The sequence below is a fragment of the Corvus cornix genome, unplaced genomic scaffold, assembly GCF_000738735.6.
Source record: "Corvus cornix cornix isolate S_Up_H32 unplaced genomic scaffold, ASM73873v5 scaffold7, whole genome shotgun sequence".
NCBI classification, from domain to species: Eukaryota; Metazoa; Chordata; class Aves; order Passeriformes; family Corvidae; genus Corvus; species Corvus cornix.
In genome coordinates this window covers 72,724-99,432 of record NW_024108692.1, presented here as the reverse complement: position 1 = coordinate 99,432, position 26,709 = coordinate 72,724, and the positions used below count along the sequence as shown (strand labels likewise).

Here is a 26,709-nt window from a genome sequence, read left to right as displayed (position 1 = left end):
CTTTCTCTGCCTATCTTTTCTAAATTGACTACAGAAACAACAGACATTCTGTATCATGTATTACATTACAGAACCCAGGTAAAGTTTTTCTAACATTAAGGAACATGAAAAAAAAGCCAAGATCACAATACATTCCTAACAATTATGTAACATGCGAAAAGCCAACGTCACAATACGTTCGTAACAGTGGGAAAACAGGGAAAAGGGCAGAAGAAAAAAGGGGGACGGGGGAAGGAAAAAAAACTAAGGTGGGAAAAGAGGGGAAAGGTAAAAAGGTGGGAAAGGCAAAACAAAAAGGAAAAAAGGGGGAAAGCAGAAAAGAAGGAAAATGGGAAAAGGTAGAAAAAAAGGAGGGGGATAAGTAAAAAGGAAGGAAAGAGGTGGAAAAAGGGGGAAAGTCGTAAAAAGGGGAGGAAAGGTAAAAAAGGGTACAGGGAGGAAAAGGTAAAGAAAAGAAGGAAAGAGGGAAAAACGTTGAGAAAATGCAGGAAAAGTTAAAGAAAGGCTGATGGGGAAATGTGGAGAAAACGGGGAAAAGGTAAAGAAAGGTGGGAAAGGGGGGAAGGAAAAAAGCTGGGAAAGGGAAAAGCAAGTGGGAAATGGGGAGAAAGGAAAACAAGAGTGGAAAGGAAATGGGGAAGGGAACGGGTTGTGGAATGAAAGGGAAAAGGTGGTGGAGCCAAAGTTCTGTGGCGAGGGTTGGGAGCTGAGAGGAGCAGAGGCTGGAATGGCTTGGAATGCCAGGAATTGTGAAATAAAGGGGAGAAGAAAGCGGGACCATCTGGGAGAAGGTGGCGCTGAGTCCAAGGCTGGGCCCGGTGATCCCAGTTTCCCAACTTGAGTGGTTCTGGGATTCCGTGCAATGCTGAGTGTCCGTGACGCCGGGATGCAGACAACACCCCCATGTCCAGTAATTGCCACTCCAAGGAGAGATGATCCATCATTCCCGGCGCAGTTCAAGCAGGAATTCCGGCCCCTCCTCTCAGCTCCCGGATTGCCGCGTTTCTCTGGACATTCCAGCCCCGTTTTATGGGTGTGCTCTGTTCTCCGAGCCCCTGGAACTGCAATATCCCTTTCCAAGCGCAGGCTAATCCCGAGGGTTCTGCTGGATTGCTCCCAACCTGGAATTCGATCCCTTTTTCCTCCCTAGAGAAGACTCCAAACTGGTCCTAAAAGGCCTGGGAAGTGCTTCACTTCGGGCTCCTGCTGTTTCCCTCACCAGCCACAGCTGCTTTAGAGCCCCGATCCACGGAAATGAGGGAATTCAGGTGTCCGGGGGCAAAAATAGGCCATGGAAAATGGAGGAAAAGCATGGAAACGTTACACGGAATATTTGTAATAAATCGGCTGTAAAATGATCCCAAAGCTGCTCTTTCTTCCCATTTTATTCCCTTTTTTCACCCCTGCCTTGGATCAATTTTGGCCTTTCAGTCTCTGAAGGATTTGTTGGGAAAAATATTTGGAGCTGTCTGTGGCAAAATGGCCAAATTCCAGTCGGGAATTGCATCGGGATTTTAGTTTAATTGCTGCCTTAAGGTAATGAATGAAACAATCTTGTTCTGGCTAAATCTGACCTATAATTGGGATTTGGGACGTTTGTTAATGGAATCAGTGATGGAAACATTGATTGTTATTTCCACGGAGTTGATTTTGTCTTTCACTTTTTAGATTAATTTTCAGCCTTTTTTGGAGAGGTTTTATCTTTATTTGAAGGAGCACAAAAGAGAAATTAATCAAAAGCGGGATGGAAACAGGTCTGGAGCTTTGGGCTTTGGGTCCTGGCAGTGTTTGATCCCACCTGGGATCACAATAAATTCCCAAATTTTACATCCAGGTATGGCCTCCAACAGTTTTGGACACAGAAATTGAATTGAACAGGAATCGAGCCCCATTTGGACGTTAATCAGTCCTGAAGGGTGAGAGTCTCGTAAATCCAATCATTTTCCATCTCCCTGCCAGTTCTGACTCCTCCCCTCTCCCTAATCCAGAAATAAAACTGGTGCAGGAATAACCAAACCTGGAAAATCTTGGAACTTTAAAGCTCTAAATTCCACAGATTTTTCCATATCTGTGGATTCCCCCCTGGGCTCTGTGTTGTGTATTCCCGATTTTAGCTCCGAGTCCTCCCACTGGGACCCTCCACCCCCAAGTTGGGATTCTCCAGCTCCCATTCCTGCTGTTTTCTGATTTCTGGGAAAACCAGGTTGGAAAAGGAGCTGCCGTGTTGGAAATGAGGCAACTTTTAAGAAGTTGAAATCACCCCAGTGCTGGGTTTGCTCCCCTTTGCCAAGGACGGGTGGAAACCGAGGTTCCTCCTTCAAAGACTCCGTTCACCGAGGGTTTGGGGTTCGCTGGGTGAGGCCTGATGGGCTCCAGCCAGCAAAGAGAAGATTCCCAGACTCCGAGAGTTCCGCGTGGACAGGTCGGGAGCGGCCAGGAGATCCAGAGGAGATGAATGGACATGAACGGACGTCAGCCCCCGGTGCCACTGGAGATCCCCGGGGCTGGGAAAAGACCGATAAGAAACCAGAGAAGGAAATCAGCCTTGAAGGCGAAGGGATCAATAACCAATAGGAGATGGAATACCGAGAATTGTGCCATTCAGAACCAGTGAAGGAGAATTTCTTTGAGTGTTTTTAATGGATAAATCTGGGAAAAGTCTGGGCGAGATCCGGGTGTGAGGGAACGATTTCCGCGGCACGTCCTGGCAGGATAAAGCAACGCCCGAATCTCAAACACTGCAAAGATGCTGCTGGGGAGGTTCTGGTTTTCCTGCAGCTTTGGGGACAGATTTGGAGCGTTTTCCTGCTGCCCTTTGGATGGAGATGTTGTCGGCAAACAGAGCCTTTGGAATGTCCGGCTCCGGCCGTCGGGATTGGCTGGAACGCTGCACCCGAGGACAAAAAAGTCTTTTGTGGTCAAAGTCCCTTTTCAAAACTCACAGGATCGAATGCAGGAACTTGTGGAGTCTGTCCCCCCACAGATGTGGAAAAGATCCGTGTCCAGGGAATACAGAAATTCCCCAATTCCATGATCCACGTGGAATTTAACATGGATATTCGGGATCTGGCTGTTCAGGAAAGCCTGGCTGGAAGAGAAATGTCCACGCTGAGGGGTTTTTTGGAGAACACTGAGCTGGTGGTTTGTTCTTGATATCCCCCCGGGAACGATTCCAGGTTGGAATTTCTTTTTGCCTCGATGGGAATTCCTGTTATTTGTGGGTGGTTTTAAGGGAAGTTGTTAAAGATCATTTCATTTTAATTTCTTTGCTGCCTTAATTGAATGAATCAAACAATCTGCTCATGCCTAAAACAAACCTATACTGGGATTTGGGACCTTTTTTAACAGAATGAGCCATGGAAATGTTGGTTGTGATTTCCATGGAGTTTATTTTGATTTTCCCTTTTTAAAATTAATTTTTTAGCCTTTTTTTGTTTTGGTTTTTTTTTTTGAGAGGTTTTGTTTGAAGGAGCATAAAACAGAAATGAATTGAAAACCGAAGAGGAATGGCTCTGGAACTTTGCATCCTTTCTATTCTTCCTTTGTTCATCCGAATTCTCGGAAAAGGGAATTTGCACTGGGGTTAATCATTCAACACAAACATCAGTGCGGGAGGTCTGCCATCCCACAGTCCCAATCCCTACTTTCATTTTCAGCTCTCTGCTGCCCCATGCTTGGCCTTTAGAAGATTCCATGCTCTGCTTTCCTCAGGAATGCGGGGCTGGACATGGATGGGCCCCCACAGGGATGGGAGCGGGAGTGGGAAAAGCTCCTGCAGGACAACCAAGGCTCCAGCGTGGGGGAGAGGGGCTGGAAATCTGGGAAAGGTCCCTTCCAACTCGGGGTATTCCATGATTTTATCGCCCGGGTTGCATTTGCCAATCCCATGCCGGGAGGAACTCAGGGAATCAAAGTGGGATGTCCAAGGAGCTCTGTCCTGCCCAGGGAAGGGACTGGGACAGGAGGTGGGAAGAGGGCCTGGGAAGCTGGGAAAGGCCCTGGATGAGCCCAGGTGTGTCCAGGTGGGACCCGGCTGGGATTGGGAATGGCAGCAGGAGCAGGACAGGGATTGTCCCGCTGTGCCCCACCTGGAATTCTGGGCTCCATTCTGGGATCTCCAGGTCCAGCATGGACCCGGAGGGGCTCGAGCCTATCCAGAGCTGGGAGCAGAGCTGGGGATTCTTCGCCTTCAGGGAATTCTGAGGATCCGTTCCGGAGGTTCCGGCTTCTTCCTCCACCTGGCACCAGAACTTTCCATGAGGCCAACAGGAGTCAGGGAATCCACGTGCGGAGTTTCAGGGCACAGTGGATGCTTGGGAGCAGGATTGGGAAGTGAAGGAGCTTTTTAAGGAATTCTGGCTCCGTTTCTCCCCTGCCCGAGGTTATCCACATCTGCCTGGGCTTGGATTTAGTCTGGGAATCACAACTCAACTGCCGGAATTTCATTACAAACAGCTGCTCCTGCCCTTTTCCTGATTTCCCTCAAAGGGGCTGAAACACCTCGGAGGATTTCCCCATAAATGCAGAGAAACCAACGGCTCTGGTTCGATTCCCTCTTCCCGTTGTGTGTCTGTGCTTGGCAGGAGCCTGGTGAGATTTTCCCTGGATATTTGGGTTATTGATGTCTTCCCGAGCTGCAGAACGATGGGATCCAGATTCCAGCCAGCAGTGACTCTTCCCATCCTTGTTTTCCTGCAGATCATTCCCGGGGTCACAGGTAATCCCTGGTTCTGTCCCAATCCCAATTTTATTTAGGAAGGGAATTCATTCCCAGCCTAAATCTGTTTGTTCTCCCAGCTCGTTTTCCTGGCATTCCCACATCCCAGTTTCCCACAGGAAGCGCTGATGGGAACGTTGATAAGCACCAACTCCCAAGGCCGTTCAAGGTCCCTTCCAACCCAAACCATTCCAGGGCTGGATGATCCCAGCATGGGCAATTTTCCCACCTCTCTCTCCTCGCAGGCCAGTACAGCATAATTCCTCCTGACAGCCCCGTCCTTGGAGTCGTCGGGGATGGAGCCGTCCTGCCCTGCCAGTTACAAGGCAGAATAATCCCGGAGAAACTTTCCATCCAGTGGATCTTCTCTGGGAGCTCCACAGAAAGTGCAGTGGCCACTTTTGATGGGAAAACCCCTCAGAATCCATTTCTGGAGTTCGAGGGCTATCGGAGCAGGACGGAGGTTTTTCCCATCGGAATTCCACCGGGGAAATCTCTCCCTTCTCCTGAAGAACGTCCGTCCCTCGGACCAAGGGAAATACACCTGCAGTGTCTTCCTAGAGAACTGGTACGACCAGGTCATGGTGGAACTGGATGTGGCAGGTGGGTGCCAGGGAAGGAATTCCTGCATTTTCCCATGAAGTCAGAGGCATCCCCGGGAATTTCCCCGGGATATTTGGGTTATGGATTTCTTACCAAGCTGTGGAACAATGCGGGTCCGCATTCCGACTGTTCCCATCCTTGTTTTCCTAGAGGTGATTTGTTGAGTCTCAGGTAAATCTGGGGTCTGTCCCGGCCACAATTTGGCTCAGGAAGTTCAGTTTTGGATTCCAGGATTCAAGAAAGACAGGGATCAACTGGAGAGGGTGCGCAAGGATGAGGAGGGGTCTGGATGAGGAGAGACTGGGGGAGCTGGGCCTGGTAATCTGGAGAAGGGAAGGTTGGGAAGGGATCGCATCAATCCATACATATATCCCATCAATCCATACAAATATCAATCCATACAGATATCCAATCCGTACAAATATCCCATCAATCCATACAAATATCAATCCATACAGATATCCCATCAATCCATACAAATATCAATCCATACAGATATCCCATCAATCCATTGAAATATCAATCCATACAGATATCCAATCCGTACAAATATCCCATCAATCCATACAAATATCAATCCATACAGATATCCCATCAATCCATACAAATATCAATCCATACAGATATCCAATCCGTACAAATATCCCATCAATCCATACAAATATCAATCCATACATATATCCCATCAATCCATACAAATATCAATCCATACAGATATCCAATCCGTACAAATATCCCATCAATCCATACAAATATCAATCCATACAGATTTCCCATTAATCCATACAAATATCAATCCATACAGATATCCCATCAATCCATTGAAATATCAATCCATACAGATATCCCATCAATCCATACAGATATCCCATCAATCCATACAGATATCCTATCAATCCATACAGATATCCTATCAATCCCTAGAAATATCAGTCCATACAGATATCCCATCAATCCATACAAATATCCCATCAATCCATGCAGATATCCCATCAATCCACAGAAATATCAATCCATAGAAATATCTCACCAATCCATACAAGTATCCAATCAATCCATACGGATATCCCATCGATCCATAGAAATATCTCATCAATCCATACAGATATCTCATGGATCCATACAAATATCCCATCAATCTGTATAAATATCCCACTAATCCATACAGGTATCCAATCAATCCATAAAAATATCCTATCAGTCCATACAAATATCTCCGAGGGGAAGAATTTCTGTCCAGGAAGGGAAAGAGCTGGAAAATTCTGCCCTATTTTCCACCCAGTATCCCAACTGTCACCTGCTCGCGGTGTCATCCCACTTTATTGCAGTAACAAATTTCCCATCAGGGCGATCCTACCTGAGCTAAATTCCAGCTTTTTTGTGGAGAGAACAAAGTCATTCCAAAGGTGTCTTTGGATTGATGGGAAAGTTACACAAATGGAACAGGAAATGGTGTCAAAATCCCTGATTTTAATGGTTTCACCCCAATTGGCAGCTGAGCCCCTCCCGGCCCCTCACTCCCCTTCCCTTGGGGGAGCAGGGAGGAATTCCAAGGAAGATTCCTGAGTTGGGATAAGAACAGTTTAATAACTGAAATCAACCCAAATCAAAACAGGAAAAACTGGGAGGAGAAAGAAAATGACACAAAGAGAGAGAAAGAAAAGCCATGAAAAACAATGGATGGTTGGCATCATTCCCAAATCTGAGGCAGCTCCTCAGAGAAATTAACTCCATCCCAGCGGGAACCAGGATGGAGAGGAAGAGCCATTTCCCAGCAATTTAATGGGAATTAGAATTAGAAATCTGATTAATTTGCACATTATCATGGAGAAATCCATGGAGACTTCCTGCCATGAGCCAGAGAATCCCGGGATGGGTTGGGTGGGAAGGGCCTTCAATCTCATCCTGTTCCATCCCCTTCCATGGGCAGAGGCACTTCCCACCATTCCAGGATGTTCCAAGCCTTGTCCAAGCTGGCCTTGGACACTTCCAGAGATGGGGCAGCCACAGCTCCTCTGGGAATTCCATTCCAGCCCCTCTCCGCCCTCCCAGTAAAGAATTTCTTCCCAATATCCCGTTTGCTCAGGGAATTCCTTGTGTGCCCTTTGTTGGAGCTGGATTTTTCCCGTTGTGCAGCTCAGGGTGCCGAGCCCTCGGTTTTCCTGGATGGACACGCTGGGAACGGCATCAGCCTCTCCTGCAGATCCCAGGGATGGTTCCCGGCGCCCTCTGTGGTTTGGCTGGACAGCCAAGGCCAGACGCGGCCGGAGGAAGTGACCACTTGGAGCACTCCAGGCCCTTCCTCCGGCATCTTTGATGTCGTGAGTTCCATGAGCCTGGAGCCGGGATCGGACCGGGAAGTGTCCTGCAGGGTGGTCAACGAGGTGCTCAACACCACGCGGGAATCCCGAGTCCGGATTGCAAGTGAGTGACCCCTGAGGGATCAGCCGGGATCGGGCGGTGGCTGCTGTCCCTTGTGTCTCCATTGACCACGGAACGATCCTGGGCCTCGGGATCAGCCGGGATCGGGTGGTGGCTGCTGTCCCTTGTGTCTCCATTGACCACGGAACGATCCTGGGCCTCGGAATCAGCCGGGATCGGGTGGTGGCTGCTGTCCCTTGTGTCTCCATTGACCACGGAACGATCCTGGGCCTCGGGATCAGCCGGGATCGGGCAGTGGCTGCTGTCCCTTGTGTCTCCATTGACCACGGAACGATCCTGGGCCTCGGGATCAGCCGGGATCGGGTGGTGGCTGCTGTCCATTGCCCTTGGAGAGATCCCAGAGCCCCAATCCCAGGCCGGTGACCTGTGGGAAGATGAATAATGTGGGAACAAATCCCTCGTTGTGTTCTGGTGCATCCGAGATCCATTTTAGCTTGGAGAGGGAAGGATTGGGACATTCCAGTGGGAGAACACAGACCCTGCAATGACCTGGACACGAGGAGGGAGGGAGGGATTGGGACATTCCCGTGGACATTCCCAGGACCCTGCAGTGACCTGGAGATCCCTGTTTTCCCTCATCTCACAATTCCATTTCTGTTCTCCAGATTCCTTCTTCCCTTCCACATCCCCCTGGATGATCTCTTCCCTCATCATTTTAAGTGTGGATTTGGGAATTCTCGGGGCCGCGGTTTATAAAATGAAACGTGAGTATTCCCACTTCTAATTCACCACAAGCCCAAATCCAAATGAAAATGTTAAATTAAAAATAAATTAATTTAAAATAAATGTCACTTAATTCTATTTATTTATATTTATATATTTCTTTTACTTTAATGTTTTAAATTTGATTTGATTTTTAATTATTTAATTTTTTCCTATTTTAAATATTTTATTTCACTTCTAATTATTAATTTTAACAACAATAGTTATTATGTTTTTATTATCTTTATTAGTTTTATGATTTTTTATTATTTTTGAAGTATTATTATTATTGATGACCTTAAAAGAAACATTTCCACATCAGATTCAGAAATGTGGGATTGAGAGGGAGACGGAAAAACTTAATTGGTGGAGAATTAAATTCAGGATTCAGGACACCGGGATGATGGGATATTTACAGAATATTAATGAAGTTCCTGGGATTGTGGATTTTGAATACATTTTTCATTATAAAATGAGAGAATTTGGAATCATATTTAAAAGATGGGTTTTGTTAAAAAATAATGGGGATTGTTTGTTTTTCCAGGCAGTTTAATGGAAACCGGGAAAGCAGGTGAGGAGGGAAAAACGCCATAAAACCCCTAAATAGAAACGGAAATGAGATATTTAATATGAGACAATAAATATGTGTGAGAGAGAAGAACTATATTATACGTATAGTATATTGCAATATATTTCTATTCTTATATCGATTTATGATGTATAAATGTAGATATTAATATTTCAAAATACAATTCTAAGATATTATTATAATCTATTATATTAAATAATACCATTATAATATGCTGTTATTATGGTTATTATTATATTATTATATTATAAAAATTATATATATTATGCTTTTAATATATATTATATTGTAATATAACAATTATATATATTATAGATATTATTTTATATATAATTATAATAATATATAATATATAATAAGTTTCTATATAGTATATATAATATACTATATATTATATTATATTATTATAATTATAGTATCTATTATATATAAATTTGTTTCAAAACTAATACAATTATTTTATACAATGTGCAAATATAGAGCAAATAATATTATTAAAAGCATGTCTGGATTTATATATATTTATTGTAGAAATCTATTTTATATGAAATGGAAATTTATGAAAGGAAATAGAAATAGATAATGTATCGTATATAAAATATATAAAAATAATGTATAAAAATGGAGTGTGTATAAAATATAATTTACAGAATACATCGAGATAAACTGTATAGAAATATTTTATTCATATTTCACTAATAAATGTATAATACACAATATGAAATAGACCATAATAGAACTTCCAACACACAAATCTAATATATAAATATCTATTGCCTGAGATATGAATATAAATTATATAAAATAGAAACCCACGTCAAAGATGAAAATAAATAAAAGATTCAAAAATGTGAAATCAGTAGGAATACAGAAATGTTTGCCGTGATCAATAATTTACTCCTGGATCTCTCTGATTGCAGAGCGCTCGAGGAAGGAGGCGGGGACAGGTGAAGATTCCCGGGAATCAGAGACGATTCATCCCAGGGGTTCTGGCTGCTGGGATGGGAATCCCAGCGGGATTTGGGCGCCGTTGGTCGCAGCTTTGATTTGCTGAGCCCTCAACGGCGCCCGAATTCGGGCAGATCTCGCAGGGCCATTCATTGCAGCCACCCTAAAGATAATGGACTTCAAATAATTGAATAAAATATTAAAAGTGTTGGGACGCTCCAAGGGACGGGATGGCGGAATAGTAAAAATGATAAATTAATAGAATTACCAACGGCGTTATGATTGCAACACATCGTAGTTAAAATAACATATTAACATATTTCTAGATGATGTTCAATATATAATATATAACGAATGCTATCGATGATGCATTAATACGTATGTTAATATATAATTAATCGATCGTGTATTTATTATATATTAATTACTTCATATAATTAATCTAGAATAGAATGCCATAGAGTAGACTATAATTTAGTGTATTATAATATATAATTACGTATTAATTAATATAAAATGAGCTGCAATTTTATAAAATATAAATGTACATAACTGTATTCTATAATATGCTATATAACAATTACCTTACAAAATGATTAAATATTGCATAAGTAAAATATTGAACAACAATATGTTAATTATTAATATTTTATTATGTTTCAACCTTCCCATGATTCCCTGACCCATTTCCTGCTAAATTTCACCCCAAATTTTTGGCTCTTCAGCCTCAATTCCCCATGAAATTGTGGGAGCAGCACCGAGGCACTGCTGGGAGCTCAATGATTTCAACTGGAATTTATTCCCTCTTTAATTCATTCATGTTTATTTCCTCCTTAATGAATTATTTGAAATTTATTTCCACGCTAATTTATGGAAGTCTTTAAATGACACAAGTCTGGGGCTCTTCCTGAGGGGCCTGAGGGATATTCCAAAATCCAGCTGGTGAGAAAGGGATTTTTGGAAAGTGGATTTGGGAGGTGGAGGATTAATTTAATTTAATTTTATTTTATTTTATTTTATTTTATTTTATTAATTTTTATGTAATTAATTTTCATTTAATTTATCTTTACTTACTTTTATTTAATTAATCCTTATGCATGAATTTTCATTTAATTTTGATTTACTGATTTTTATTTGATTAATTTTTAAAATGTTATTGAAGTTTATTGAAAAAAGAGGGACTAAAAAGTGGTCAAAACCATGTCATAATTGAAGTTTTTAACAGAAATTTATCAATTAATGTCTCAATTATTTCAGAAAAAGACCATTCGAAGGCACAGCTGGGTAAGAACAATTCTCCTGCTCCTTTCATTCTTCCCGGGTGCTGTTTTATCCCAAAAAGAGATGCGGATCGTTATATGAGGATAAAATCAAATGGATTTCTTTCCAAAGGATTTCTTTTCTAATCGTTTGATTTTCCAGTTGATTCATTTCCTATTTTCCGGTAGAACTCCTTGTCAGAGCTTTAATAATTGAGGACAAAGAAATACTTTAAATCCCCATCATTTTTTCACCTAAATTAAATTAAATTAAATTAATTTTGCTCTTAAATGAAATATAATTAATTTTACTCCTACGTTTTACGGAATTAGATTTAATTATTTTGTATTCTAAGCTTGGGTCCTAAATTAAATTTGTTCAATTATTTATTTAATTATTTATTTAATTATTTAATTTCACTCCTGAATTTTCAATAAATAGTAATACATTATATATAACTGTATATTTCTATATATTACATCTTATTGTACGTATTATAATAATATTGCAGGTATTATATGTATTATAGTATATATATTTTAGAGACATAATATATTAATATATCACATAATATAAATTCTAAAAATAGAATTTTTGTATTTCTATTATATGGCAATCATATATTATGCATATTGCACATAATTCTTAAAGTGCTTATATTAAAAATGTCATATAATCTGAAAATAAATTATAATAAATAAAATATATTTATATTATATATATATATAGATAATAATATATTATATAGTATATAATATAATTATACTATATAACAATATAATATAACGCGATAATTATATTATTCTATTATACTGCATTATATTATATTGTATTTCATTAAATTTATGTGCTATAATATATATTATTATATAATGTATTATAATTTTATATATTCTTATATTATATGCCATATACAATAATATATATACTACCTTACACATAATATGTAAAATAGATGTATATTATATATCATAGCAGTGAGGTGTTATATACCCCATACATTATATTTAATGTGCTGCATATAAATGATATAGTTGCATAATCTATATAATAGAATGTTGTTATTATATAATACTCTATTTTTTATTACTATATTTGGCTATATATTATTAGATCTCATCTATTATATGAGATATAATTATACAGAACCCCACAAATAAAAACCCGGATAATTTCATTGAAACCCACAAATATAAACCCCGCTTATTTTAATTAAACCCCACTAATTTTTTATGCTGAATTGGAATTCAAAAATTCAAATACCAACCCCTGGTGTGGCGGGATTTTCCATGGATTGGGGTTGTCTGACCTGGAAAACTCCCAGTGAAGAAGTGCCAATAACTGGAATTTCTCTCCTTTCCAGAGCGACTCCGAGCCGAGCTGGGTAAGTGGGATAAAAATTCCATTTTATTGCCTCATTTCAGTCCAATCAATTCCTTTCATTCATTGCAATCACTGAAATTGCTGCCCAACAGATCCATGAAATTCCCCTTTCCGTTTCCTTCCCGCAGATTTCTGGGAAGCCCGGAGCCACGCGGGTGAGCAGGGAATGGCGGGACACAGGGAGCGGCTTCCCGCGGGGAAACGGGAGATTTGGGGGGGATCTGGGGAAGAGATCCCTGCCTGTGAGGGCGGGGATGGATTGGAATGGAATTGCCAGGGAAGCTGTGGATTCCCCATCCCTGGAAGCGCCCAAGGCCGCGTTGGGAGGGGATTGGAGCAGCCCGGAACAGTGGAAGGTGTCCCTGCCCATGGAATTGGATGGGATTGGATGGGATTTCGGCTCCTTCCAACCCAAACCATTCCATGAATGCAGAACTTCACCCACTGTGGGATTTGGGGATCCAGGGATTTGGGAATTCAGCGATTCAGGGATCCCGTGGCCCCTCAGTTCCTCATTGGCCACATCCCCCGTTCCAGGGAATGTTTAAATTCCTTGTTGAACCACCCCAGGTCCTCACCCACTCTGGGATTTAGGGATTCTAGGCTTCAGGGATTCTGGGATTTGGGGACTCAGGAATTCAGGGATTGAGGGATTCTGTTCCCTCAGTTCCTCAGTGGCCGCTTCCTTGTTCTGGGAAATGTTAAAATTCCATTTTGACCAACACCACGACCTCACCCAGTGTGGGACTCTGGGATTCTGGAGTTCAGGAATTCTGGGATTTGGGGATTCAGGGATTGTGGGACCCAAGGTTTCAGGCATTTGGGGATTCCAGGCTTCTGGGACTCAGGGACTCAGGGATTCAGGGTTTCCGAGGCCAGCCCCTCGTTTCCTCAGTGACGGCAGGGGAATGTTAAAATTCCTTGTTCAGTCAGCCCAGGAGCTCACCCACTCCGGGATTCTGAGAGAATGGGATTTCGGGATTCTGGAATTCAGGAATTTGGGGATTCTGGGATTCAGGGACCCTGGGATTTGGAGATTCCAGGACACAGGGATTCCGTGGCCCCTCAATTCCTCAATGGCCACATCCCCTGTTCCAGGGAGCGTTTGAATTCCTTGTTGAGCCATCCCAGGACCTCACTGACTCTGGGATTCAGGGTTTCAGGGATTTGTGGATTTTGGGATTCTGGGATTTGGGGTTTCTGGGATTTGGGGATTCAGGGATTCCGTGGCCCCTCGGTTCCTCAGTGGCCGCATCCCCTGCACTCCCCGGGAATGTCCCAATCCCTCGCGGAAGCCGCCGGGAGCTCCCGGGGCCGCTCCGCTCATGGGATCCTTCCCGTTCCCCGCAGTTCCCGTGGCGCTGGATCCCGAGGCGCGGCCCCTGGATCTCGGGGATGCGCAGGATCCGCTCCAGGTGCCGGTGCTGGTGGCGAGGGACGCGCTGGGAGCCGGGAAGCGCTACTGGGAAGTGGAGCTGGGCCGGGAGCGGGACTGGGCGCTGGGAGTGCTGCGGGACGGACCGAGCCTTGCCGGGCCGCATTCCCGGCATTCCCGGCATTCCCGGCATTGCTGGGCTCTGCGCGCATCCCAGGGACAGCTTTTCTCCAGCGGCAGCGGCAGCCGCCTGCTCAGGGAGCAGAGCCGGGGTCTCTCCGCGCTCGGGCTGTTCCTGGACTCGGAGGAAGAGCGGCTGGAATTTTATGATGTGGAGCAGAAGGATCTGGTGGCGGGGATGTCGCTGGGGGCCGGGGAGGATCCCTCGGGAAAGTTCTTCCCGTTTGTGTCCCAAGGGGAAGAGGGGACGCTCCGGATCCGCTCGGTGCCGATGCCGGTGCCGCTTTAAATCCGGAGGGGATGAGGGAAGGGCTCCGTGGGAAGGAGGGAAGAGGCAAATGCTGGATGTCAGGGATGGAAAATTGAATCTGGGGAAAGTTGAGACCGTGGATGGGAAAAGAGATGGAAAGGAGGGAGGGAGAGAAGGATGGAAAAAAGAGGAGAGGGAGAGGAAGAGGAGAGGAGAGGAGAGGAGAGGAGAGGAGAGGAGAGGAGAGGAGAGGAGAGGAGAGGAGAGGAGAGGGAGAGGAGAGGAGAGGAGAGGAGAGGAGAGGAGAGGAGAGGAGAGGAGAGGAGAGGAGAGGAGAGGAGAGGAGGAGAGGAGAGGAGAGGAGAGGAGAGGAGAGGAGAGGAGAGGAGAGGAGAGGAGAGGAGAGGAGAGGAGAGGAGAGGAGAGGAGAGGAGAGGAGAGGAGAGGAGAGGAGAGGAGAGGAGAGGAGAGGAGAGGAGAGGAGAGGAGAGGAGAGGAGAGGAGAGGAGAGGAGAGGAGAGGAGAGGAGAGGAGAGGAGAGGAGAATAAAAAGAGAAAATTCTAAACATTTTTTAAAAGAAATAATTGATTGAAAGAAAGCTGGGATGAGGTTCAGAAATCCTTTGGAGGAGTTCCTGTTCCCATTCCAAACCGCGATTGTTACAAATGTGTGAATTTAAGTGTGTTTGGAGCTTTCCCCTCCTCGTTCTCCCGGGCACATTCCCCGTGCTCCGTGTTCCCCGCTTTTGTTGGGCTCAATCCCATCCAGGGCTTTGGGATGGTCAAATTCTCCGGGATTTTTTTTGTATCAAGAAATGAATTAAAGTTGTTTTAAAGGCGAAAAAAAAATATCGCAGTTTTGAGAACTTTGAAACTTCGGGTGGGAGAATTTGCGGCAGGAAAAGGAGATAAAAGAGGGAATTTTGCCCAAAATGGGGGTTAATTTGGCCTTTTTTTTCCTGGCATCTCTGAGGAGGTTGAAGGGGGCTCGATCCCGTCTCCTTCAGCTGGAAAAACCGGGAAGAACCTGAGGGAGAAACTCCTGTGGAGTTCCCGAAACTCCTCCGGGACCCCCGGACCCCCCAAGTTCCCAGTCGGTGTCAGGAACGAACCAGATTAAATTTGGGGTATTTTTAAATTTGCAGAAATAGCAAATAAATGACCCAAAAAAACCCCCCTCTAAACCCAAAGATTCCCATTCTCTCTCTCCTTTTCCAGGCTCAAATTCCCACCCAGGAATCTTGGGGGTCCCTGGAGGGTTCTGGAGGAGTTTTGGGATCTGCAGCGGAGGGGTCTGGGGGAAACTGGGGGGCTCTGGGGAGTGCCCAGGGGGTTTTGTCCTCAAGTCCATTGGGACCGGATTTTCCTGGATAAAACTCCCACGTTTTACTGGATTTCCCTGGATAAACCCCCCATTCCTGACCGGTTTTCCCTGGATAAACCCCCAACTTTTAACCTGTTTTTCCTGGATAAACCCCCCATTCCTGACTGGATTTTCCCCTGGATAAAAGCCCAGTTTTTACCGGGTTTTCCCTGGATAAGCCCCCCGCTTTTTACCTGTTTTCCCTGGATAAACCCCCATTCCTGACTGATTTTCCCTGGATAATCCCCCCATTCCTGACTGGTTTTTCCCTGCATAAAACCCCCATTCCGGACTGGTTTTCCTGGATAAATCCCCCGTTTTTCCTCGGTTTTCCCTGGACAAAAGCCCCACTTTTTACTGGTTTTTTGCCTCATAAAACCCCCATTTTTACCGATTTTCCCTGGATTAAAAACCCCGGGTTTTCCCGGTTTTCCCTGGAATTCTCCTCCGGGAGAATTCCAGGAACCTCCAGAAGTGTCGAGGGATCCCCTGTGTGCCCTCTGGGGTGTTTGGGGGGACCCCTTTGTGTCCCCCCCCCCGGTTTGGGGTCACCCCCGCCCCACCCGCCGCGGGCGAACAGAGTGGGCGTGGTCTCCCGCCAAGCCCCCGCCTCCTTCCGCTTCTCGCGCTTCCATTGGCTTTTGGAGCTGTCAATCACGCCCAACCCCGCAGCACACTGGGGGCGTGCCCTCCCGCCCATGTCCCGCCTCTTTGCCCTATCTCGCTCTTCCATTGGCTATTTGCGCTGTCAATCAGAGCCCCAACCCCCGTGCGTGGGCGTGGCCTACCGTGACTGACAGCGCGCTCGCCCAATGAGAGGCGCGGTTCCTCGCCACCTCCCCGACGTACGGCGGGACCGGGGGGGGGAAATTTGGGGGGGGGGGGAGAAATTTGGGGGCGTCGGGACCCCCCTGGACCCCCCGGGACCCCCCCGGGACCCCTCGGGGGCGGGGCCGCGCCCGGCCGCTCCGGCCCTTTGTGTCGGCGAGCGGCGGGCGAGGGGCCGGGACCAGCTCGGGGGGGCTGCGGGAGGGACCCCAGGTTTGAGTGGGGAGGGGGCTGCGGACCCCCAGGGTTTGGGGGGCGGGAGGGCAGGACCCCAAGTCCGGGGGGGCTGCGGGACCCAGGGCTGGGGCGGCTTCAGGAATGGGAGGGGGCCGGGACCTGGGTCCGGGGGGGCTCCGCGACCCCGGGTTTGAATGGGGCAGCGTCCAGGACCCCCGGTGTGCGGGGCTGTGGTACCCCCAGGTCTGGGGGGTTTCAGGGCAGGGAGGGGGCGTGGGGACCCCCAGGTTTGGGGGGGCTGCGGGGTCGGGACCCAGGTTTAGGGGGGTTTCGGAACCCCAGGGCCGGGGGGATTCGGGACCCCAATTACGGGGGTCGCGATGGACTCCGAGGGGGGGGAACTTTACAGAGGTCTGGGGGCTTTTGGGGCAAGGTGGGGTCGGGGGGGGCTGGGGGTCAGGTGGGGCTGATGGGGGGGTCCTGGGGGTCCTCAAGGCGAGGGGGGTTGTAAAGCTGGGGGGACCGCCAGGATGGGAGTGGGGGAGGGGTCTTTCCTTAACCATCCCCTGTCCCCCCCCTTCCCCAGATCCGCATCGGGATATTCGGGGGGGTCACGACGGAGCTCGGCAGGATGGAGACCCCCCCTCCCCGGCCCCGCTGGCGGCTGCGACCCCCGGACCCCGCGGAGGGGGGGACCCGGCGGGGGGGACACGGGCGGACCCTCGGGCCGGCGGTGGCCCCGCGGCGAGTGGACGCGGCGCCTCGTCCCGGCCCTTCCCGGGGGTCCCGGGGCGGGGTCCGGGGGGGCCGGTACCGAGATGCGGCGGCTCCGGTTCCGGCAGTTCCGCTACCAGGAGGCGGCGGGGCCGCGGGACGTTTGCCGGAGGCTGCGGGAGCTGTCGCAGGGGTGGCTGCGGCCCGAGGTGCGCAGCAAGGAGCAGATCATGGAGCTGCTGGTGCTGGAGCAGTTCCTGAGCATCCTCCCCGAGGACATCCAGAGCTGGGTGTGGGTCCGGCACCCCGAGTCCTGCGCTCAGGCCGTGGCCTTGGCCGAGAGCTTCCAGCTGGGCCACGGAGATCCCGCCGGGATTTGGGAGCAGCAGGTGGGAGCGGAGCGGCGCAGGGGTCCGGACATGGGGCGGGGGGGTTCCGAGGGGCTCCTGGTCTCGAAATTGGGAATAATCGCCCCCCCCCCCTCCATTCCTCCCACTACATCCCACCCCCTCAGACCTCCCCACCGTGGATTCCGAGCTCATTCCAGAGGGAAGCCCCCAAGCAGAGACTGGAAAGGGGGTCCTGGGTGCCTAAAGCCGCTTGGCAGCTTTCAGGAGTCCTGGTCCCCAAAATCCCCTCTGCGTCTCGGGGGGTCCTGGGAACCCAAAACCCTTTTGGGGCTTTCAGGGGTCCCAGGCACCCAAAGTCCCTCCACAACTCCTGGGCATCCCCAGCACTCAAATCCCCTCTGCAGCTTTTAGGGGTCCCAGGCCCCAAAACCTCCTTGGCATCTTTTGGGGGTCCTGGGCACCCAAATCCCCTCAGCAGCTCTGTGTCCCTGTTCCTGCGTGCCCCAGGTCACCGTGCGGGTGAAGGTCGAGGATGTGGCCCCCGGGGACATGGAGGACCCTGGAGCTTTGGGGGTCCCACCGAGCCCCCTGTCCCCATCGGAATCCCCCTGGGAGGAGGCGGCTCCGGGCAAGGAGAAGGTGGTGGCTGAGGAAGAGGAGCTGCGGGAAGGAGGTACGGGGATGGGGGCAGGAGACCCTTCACCCACCCCAAAAACGGGGTGAAGGTGCTGCCACTGGAGCTGGGGGAGCTTGGAGGTGGTGGGACCCAAAAACCATCTCAGTGGCCCCAAAAGTTGTCTTCTGGGGGTCAAAACCATCTCAGTGGAGCCAAAACCAAAATCCTGGGGTCAAAAACCATCTCTTTGGGCACAAAACCATGTCCTTGGGTCAAAATCAACTTTTTGGGGTCAAAACCCATTTCACTGGGACAAAACCATCTCACTGGGTCAAAACCCATCTCTTAGGCTCAAAACCCATCTTGTTTGGGCTTCAAAACATCTCTTTGGGTTCAGAACCTTCTCCTTGGGATCAAAAACCATCTTGGGCTCCAGAACCATTTTCTTGGGTCAAAACCCATGTCCTCGGGCCAAAATCATCTCCTTGGACTCCAAAACCATCTTGGGTCAAAAACCATCTCCTTGAGTCAAAAACCGTTTTGGGTTCAAAACCGTGCCTTTGGGTCAAAACCAATTTTTTGGGGTCAAAAACCATCTCATTGGGTTCAAAACCATCTCCCTGGGCACAAAATCATCTCTTCAGGCTCAAAAGCCAGCTTGGACTCAAAACCCATCTTGCTGGGCTCCGAAACATTTCCTTGGGTCAAAAACCATCTCAGTGGCTCAAAGACCGTCTTGGGTCAAAAACCATCTCATTGGCTCAAAACCATCTTGGGTCAAAAACCATCTCCTTGAGTCAAATCCGTTTTGGGTTCGAAAACATCTCAATGGGCACAAAATCATCTCCTTGGGCTCCAAAACCGTCTCCTTGGGTCAAACCCCGCCTGATTGGAGGTCCAACCTCACCCTTCTCCCCATGGTCCTGATGGCCTCCCATGGGTGGATTTGGGGGTCAGTGGTGGGAGCCGGACCCTCCCCACCTGCACCGGAGCATGGAGGGGCCGGAGCCGGACATTCCCCATCGGGAACCACCCCATGGACCTCATCCTCTCCCCCACAGGTCCCATCACAGCCCCAGAGCTGCCCCTTCCCCAACCCCAACACCCCACCCGACGTCCCCAGAGCCGCGATTCCCGCCCGGAGAGGACCCCCCCGGCGCCAAACCCAGCGGGACCCCACCGCTCCCACGGGAAACCCCACGGAGGACGCCGGGAGCGCGGAGAAGCCGCCGGAGCGGCCGTACCCCTGCGGGCAGTGCGGAAAGAGCTTCGGCCGCCTGACGCACCTGAAGACCCACGAGCGGACGCACACGGGGGTTGAAGCCGTACGGCTGCGGCGCCTGCGGGAAGCGCTTCGGCCACCTGTCCACGCTGACCACGCACCGGCGCCTGCACACCGGGGAGCGGCCGTACGGCTGCGGCGCCTGCGGGAAGAGCTTCACCAACCCCTCGGACCTGAACAAGCACCAGCGCTCGCACACCGGCGAGCGGCCGTACCCCTGCCCGGCCTGCGGGAAGCGCTTCAGCCAGCAGTCCAACCTGACCATGCACCGCCGCAGCCACACCCAGGAGCGGCCCTACCCCTGCCGGACGTGCGGCAAGAGCTTCAAGTACCTGGCGGATCTGACGGTGCACGAGCGCTCCCACACCGGGGAGCGGCCCTTCCCCTGCGGCCACTGCGGGAAGAGCTTCAGCAACAAATCCTCGCTGGCCCGGCACACGCGGATCCACGCCCGGGCGGCGGCCAGGGACAAGTGACAGCGGGCGGGCGATGGGCGGGGGGCGTTGGTGGCCGTGGGGGGACAGCGCTGGGTGGTGGAGCTTGGGGGGGGTTGGAGGAAGGGGGATGGGGGGTGTGGTGGGGCCCCACGAGCCCTGGGGCTCCAGAACTTGGCTCCCTGGTCCCGGAGATGGGAGCGATGTCCCCCAGGGGCTGGTGGCCCCGGGACTGCCCTGAGGTGGGTCAAACACAGATGATGATGGACGTGAGCTGATGTTTGATGTCTCCCATGACCTGGTGGCTCCAGGATCCCGCTCCCTGCTCCCAGAGGTCCAGCAGGGGTGGTGGGATGTTTCTCATGACCTCTTGACTCTGTGACCCCATTCCCTGCTCCCAGAGGTCCAGCAGGGGTGGTGGGATGTTTCTCATGACCTCTTGACTCTGTGACCCCATTCCCTGCTCCCAGAGGTCCAGCAGGGGTGGTAGGATGATGAGTTGATGTTCCCATGACCTGGCGGCTCCATGATCCCGTTCCCTCCTCCCAGAGGTCCAACACAGGTGGTGGCACCATGACTGATGGGCTCCACGAGCCTGGTGGCTCCAGGACTTGGCTCCCTGGTCCCGGAGAGGGGACACAGGTGAGGGATGTCCCCCAGGACCTGGTGGCCCCAGGATTGTTCTGAAGTGGATCAAACACGGATGAGGATGGACATGAGCTGATGGTTGACTCCACAATCCCTTTCCCTGCTCCCAGGGATCCAGCAGGGATGGTGGGACCATGACTGATGGGCCCCATGAGCCCAAGGCTCCAGGACTTGGCTCCCTGATCCCGGGGATGGGGCACAGGTGAGGGATGTGCCCCACGGCCTGGTGGCTCCGTGATCCCATTCCCTGCTCCCAGAGGTCCAGCATGGGTGGGATTGGTGTCCCCCAGGAGCTGGTGGTCCCAGGACTGTCCTAGAGTGGATCAAACACGGATGAGGATGGACATGAGCTGCTGGTTGACTCCACGATCCCTTTCCCTGCTCCCGGAGATCCAGCGTGGGTGGTGGGACCATGGCTGTTGGTCCCCATGACTTGGTGGCTCCATGATCCCATTCCCTGCTCCCAGAGGTCCCACACAGGGGGTGGGATGTTCCCGTGACCTGGTGGCCCCAGGACTCCCTGTCCTGCACCAGCATTGGCCGACCCCACCCGGCCATTCCAGGGGGTCTCTGGGGGTTCTCCCGAGGTTCTCCCGGGGGTCTCAGGCTCTGCCCTCCCCCAGCTTTCCCCTCCTTCCCTGGAACAATGGATTTTTGTCCCTTCTTGGCCTCGTGGTTCAACTCGTGTGGGGGGGAGGGGGGTGAGAGCCAAAAATTCCTGTTCTTCAGGAAATCCGGGATCTCCCCAAATCCCTGTGCCCTGTAAGGGACACCCCTCCCACCCCCAGGGAATTCTGGGCTCTCCCCAAATCCCTGCATCCCCTGCAAATCCCTGCCACTCCCATCCCTCTCAGGGACATCCCCCTCAGGAAATTTGGGGTCTCCCCAAATCCCTTCTTACCCCTCCCAGGAATTTGGGGTCTTCACAATTTCCCTGCCCCCCCCCCAACTCCCTGGACCCCCTCAGAATTCCAGGACCCCCAACCCCTCTCTCCCTCCCAAGCCTGGATTGTTCCAGAGACCCTCCCCCAATCCCAGACACCCCCCAAAAAATCCCAGACTTTCCCCCGGCCTTGGAATGGGGTTTATCCCTTGAATTTTGGCTTTTTCCCCCCTCCGGAGTTCCCCCAGGTCCCTTTGCATCCCTTATTTTGGCTTTTTCCCCATTTTCCCTCATCCCTTTGCTTCCAAAATCCGTGACTCCACACGTGGGATTTTTTTTGCTCTGCAAACGATTTTCATGAGAAACAAGAGGGAGAAACCAACACGGACACAGGGAATGGGAATTGTGTCCATCCCGCTCCAGGGGGAGGGAGAGTCCAGCTGGAGAGAGAAAATTTTGATGGAAAAAGAAAAAGGGGGAAATCATGTAGGAAATGGATTTTCCTGTATCCTGTGCCAGTTTGGGGAATCTGGGGGCAAAAAACAGAGACTCTTGAGGGCAAAACCAGCGTTTTCCTGGATTCCGTGGTTTCTGGGTTTTTTTTTTGGGAGAAAATGACAATTCAGATGGAAAACGCCACATTTTCCTGCATTGTTGCCACGTGGTTTGGGACTGGGATGAAGGTTATACCACGAAAACCAAAAATACGGGAGAAAAACCACCAAACCCAGCGATTTTCCTGGATTCCGCATTGTTGCTGGAGTTTTTTTGGGGAGAAAACTGGAAATTCCACTGGAAAAGGCCGCATTTTTTTTTTGTGGTTTCAGACAGGGATGAAGGTTCTGCCATGAAAATGAAGAAGACTGGAAAAAAACTCAACAAATGCGGCAATTTTCCTGGATTTCAGGGTGGTGTTTGAGGTTTTCTGGGAGAAAAGAGGAAATTCCGCCACATTTCCCTGTGCTGTTCCAGGCAGGGGTGAAGGTTGTGGCACAAAACTGAAAAAGATTGGGAAAAAATCCCCCAAACCCGAGGGTTTTCCTGGGTTTCCCGGTGTTGTTGGACTTCTTTGGGAGACAAACAGCCAGAAAACCACATTTCCCTGCATTTCGGGATGAGGTTTATGCCATAAAAGCCACAAAGGTGGGAAAATCGCGCCGAAGCCAAGCGTTTCCATGGATCTGCTGCCGTCGCGTTCCGCGGGGGTTATCTGGGGGAAAAACCAGCGGGAAAAGCCGAACTCCAGGAGTCGCCCCATCCCTAATGCGGGCAGGGGTGGGAGCTCGGTGAGCTCCCGCAGCGCTCGAGGCCGGCGCGGACCCCGTGACCGCCCGGCTCCGCACCCAGCCCGCGATGACCACGCGGTGCTGGCGGCCGGAGCGGAATTCCCGGGTGAGCCAGGCCGAGAAGGGGACGCGGAGGTCGCGCCGGAGCCCCCGGAGCACCACGGCGCATTCCGAGCGCGCCGGGATCTCCTCGCGGACCTCGTGGACGCGCGACACGAACTCGGTGGTGCTGGCAGCGCCCGCCCACGGCACGGCCGTGACATTCCCTAAATCCCATCCCGTCGCCGTGAGAAGCAGCGGGGCCGCCCGGAGCACTCCGTGCGCGGCCGCCAGCGCCGGCAGCTCGGCGCTCCAGTCGTGCTCCATCTCCGTGGCCTCTTCCAAGGTGACGGATTTTAGGGCGGCCCGGCAGCCGTCGTTCCTCGCCAGGACCTCGGCCAGCGTCGCGTCCTCGGAGAGCTCCTGCGCCGCGCTGCCGTTGTAGGACACGTTGGCGATGGAGACGTCGGCCGGGCCCTGCCGGACCACCAGGATCTGGTACCACTTGTACCAAATCTCCTCGCCTTGCACGGCCACGAACAGCGCCTGCTGCTCCTTGGAGGCTTTTCCCAGCCCGTCCTCGCTCCGGCCCACGAAGAGGTCGGTGAGGGGACAGCCCTCCACGGCCCCTCGGGGGTGCTGCCGAAGGACGTGTCCACCCAATCCAGCGCCTCGAAGCCGCCGGGGTTGACCAGGATGTGGAATTTGGAGTGTCTCTCCTCCTGTTCCAGCCACGGGGAGAAGCAGAAGGGGCCCCGCTCCGGGTCGTAGGCGCCGAGGTTGCACCTGTGAGCCCGGGTGGAGCAGACGTATTCCAGGCGGCCGGAATGGCGGTTCCAGTTGGAGACGGCGTCGGCGGGGAGCTGGCCCTGGAAAGGCACCCACTGGAGCGAGGATGGAGCGTCCTGGGAGCGCTTCTGGCGCGGAGGAGCCGGGCGGGAGCTGGAACGAGGAGTTGTGGGGTTTGGGGAAACTGAGGGGGTCCGTGGGTCGGGGGCTGGGACTGGGATGGACTGGGAGGGGATTGGGATATACTGGGATGGACTGGGATGGGACTGGAAGGGGATTGGGATATACTGGGATGGACTGAGAGGGAACTGGAAGGGGATTTAGTGGGAGAGACTGGGATGGACTGGAAGGGGATTGGGATATACTGGGAAGGCACTGGGATGGACTGGGATGGGACTGGGAGGAGATTGGGATATACTGGGAGAGACTGGGATGGGACTGGAAGGGGATTGGGATATACTGGGAGAGACTGGGATGGGACTGGAAGGGGATTGGGATATACTGGGATGGACTGGGAGGAGATTGGGATATACTGGGATGGACTGGGATGGGACTGGAAGGGGATTGGGATATACTGGGATGGACTGGGATGGGACTGGGAGGGGATTGGGATATGGTGGGAAGGCACTGGGATATACTGGGATGGACTGGGATGGGACTGGGAGGAGATTGGCATATACTGGGATGGACTGGGATGGACTAGAAGGGGATTGGGATATACTGGGATGGGATTGGAAAGGGATTGGGATAGACTGGGAGAGACTGGGAGGGGATTGGGATATACTGGGATGCACCAGGAGGGGACTGGGATGCACCAGGAGGGGACTGGGATATACTGGGATGGACCAGGAGGGGACTGGGATATACCAGGACGGGATTGGGATGTACTGGGAGAGGGCTGGGATGAACTGGGCGGGGGGGACTGGGATGGACCGGGAGAGGTTTGGGATGCACTGGGAGTGGACTGGGAGAGACTGAGATGGGACTGGGAGAGACTGGGAGGGAATTGGGGTGCACTGGGAGGGAAAGTGGTGTCAGTGGGAGAGGACTGGGAGGGACTGGGATATACTGGGACATTGTGGGATCGGGCTCCATCCCGGGACTCACCGGGGCGCTCCGCGGGGCTCCTTCCCGGGGCTGGCACCGCCGCAATTCCCGGAATTCCCGGAATTCCCGTGCCAAGGACCAGGAGGGCGGCGGCAGCCAAGAGCTGGGGGGGACCCGGGAGGCGTCACCTCCCCCATCCCAAATTCCCGAGCCCCGAATCCCCTTTTCCCGCCGGGTTTTGGGCTGAAACCCCCCCGGATTGGTCCAGTTCCACTTTTTAACTCCGGGAAAAAAAGCCGGGAAAGGGAAGGGCAGGAAACGCGCCCCCAATTCCTCCATTTCGGAGCGAATTCCATTCATTTCGTTATTTCATGGAATTTTTTAAAAATTGCAATCTCTGGGCGCTGCGAAAAATCCCCCCCCCCCCTTTTTTTTCTTTTTTCCCCCCAGAAATGGTTAAAAATTCCCAGAATATTCCAGAAGGGACCCGGCCGTACCTGGAGCGTCGGCATCGCTCCGGAGCCGACGAAGCCTGTGGAAAAATCCGGGATTTTCTTCCAAAATCGCATCAATTTCAGGAGCCCCGGGGCCACGACCCTCCCCAGATCCACATTTTGGGGTCCCTTTCCCCAAAATCCACAATTTGGGATCCTTCCCTTCCCAAAATCCACAATTTGGGTTTCTCCTCTTCAAATTTTGGGGTCCCTTTTCCCAAAATCCCCATTTTTTGCTCCCCCTCCCTTCAAATTTTGGGGTTCCCCCCCTAAAATTCCACATTTTTGTGGCTCCCTGGCTCCAACCTTTGGGGTTCTCCAAATATTGGGGCTCCCCTCGATTCCCAGCTCCACATTTTGGGATCCCCAGCTCCAATTTTGGGGTCCCTTCTCCCCAATTCGGATTTTGGGGCTCCCCAATTCCCAGATCCGAATTTTGGGGCTCTCCCAGATCCCACTTGGGGCTCCCCCAGTTCCCAAATCCGAATTTTGGGGTTTCCCCCTCCCCGGCCCCACATTTTGGGATTCCCCAGCTCCAATTTTGGAGTCCCTTCTCCCCAAATCCACATTTTGGGACTCCCCAGTCCCACATTTGGGGCTCCCCCAGTTCCCAGATCCAAATTTTGGGGCTCCCCTTCCCAAAATCCACATTTTGGGACTCCCAAGCTCCCAAGTTTTGGGGTTCCCACGTCCCAGTTCCTCATTTTGGGGTTCCTCCTTCCCAAACTCCACATTTTGGGCTCCCCAAACTCCACATTTTGGGGTCCCCCCTCACCTGTGCTCCCGTTTCCAGGTAAATCCCCTTTTTTTGGGGTGTTCTCAGCCGGTTCTGGTGTTTTTCGCGTTATTCAAGCCCCGAAAACGCCCCCAAAACCCCCCAGGAAAAACGTCAAAAATGCAAAAAAAAACCCAAAATAGAGAAGTGGGATTTTGTGGGGGATTTTTTTCCGCTTGTTGGGGACTTTTCACTTCACTTTTCGGGGCTTTTTTTAACATTCGGGCCCCAAAGAAGGTCAAAGAACCCCAAAACACCGCTGGGAAATTGGAGATTTTGGGAGAAATCCGGGGATTCCTGGTTTGCCCAGTGGTGAGATTTTTAAAAAGTCACTTTTTTTTCTAAGGAATCATCTTCAAAAATGAGTCAGAAGCCCCCAAAACTGAGCCGAAAGACCCCAAAAATGAGTCAAAACATCCCAAAAATCACCAAAGCACCCCAAAAATCACCAAAACACCCAAAACAATGAGTCAAAACATCCCCAAAAATCACCCAAACACCCCAAAAATGAGTCAAAACATCCCAAAAAAATCAC

General features: G+C 50.5%; 3 protein-coding genes across 3 annotated transcripts; 2 read left to right on the top strand and 1 right to left on the bottom strand.

Annotated features, from left to right (window-relative positions):
- The first annotated feature begins 2,870 nt into the window (after positions 1-2,870).
- Positions 2,871-14,663, top strand: LOC120412276 (butyrophilin subfamily 3 member A2-like). The gene is given in 12 exon segments (XM_039572659.1): positions 2,871-3,176; positions 4,584-4,717; positions 4,963-5,177; positions 5,179-5,320; positions 7,457-7,744; positions 8,368-8,466; positions 9,009-9,035; positions 9,974-10,000; positions 11,259-11,285; positions 12,625-12,645; positions 12,773-12,799; positions 13,995-14,663. Coding segments are annotated over 11 exon segments (1,440 nt in total). The 5' UTR covers positions 2,871-3,176; positions 4,584-4,644; the 3' UTR covers positions 14,489-14,663.
- A 2,678-nt stretch (positions 14,664-17,341) lies between these two features.
- On the top strand, positions 17,342-20,294 carry LOC120412282 (zinc finger and SCAN domain-containing protein 31-like). The gene is given in 4 exon segments (XM_039572667.1): positions 17,342-17,920; positions 18,389-18,554; positions 19,559-19,794; positions 19,797-20,294. Coding segments are annotated over 4 exon segments (1,434 nt in total). The 5' UTR covers positions 17,342-17,347; the 3' UTR covers positions 20,256-20,294.
- Positions 20,295-22,950: 2,656 nt separating this feature from the next.
- Positions 22,951-25,417, bottom strand: LOC120412264 (natterin-3-like). Its single transcript, XM_039572638.1, has 4 exons — positions 25,403-25,417; positions 23,694-23,938; positions 23,065-23,652; positions 22,951-22,954 (listed from the first exon to the last, which is right to left on the bottom strand). The coding sequence occupies exons 1-4, from the start codon at positions 25,415-25,417 to the stop codon at positions 22,951-22,953; spliced, it is 852 nt and encodes a 283-aa protein (XP_039428572.1).
- Positions 25,418-26,709: the final 1,292 nt, after the last annotated feature.

Bases quoted from the DNA above. Each gene is read 5' to 3' on its own strand.
- LOC120412264 (XM_039572638.1), bottom strand. The intron at 23,653-23,693 runs GTGGAGGGCTGT...CGTGGGCCGGAG, and splicing joins GGCAGCACCCCCGAGGGGCC to CGAGGACGGGCTGGGAAAAG.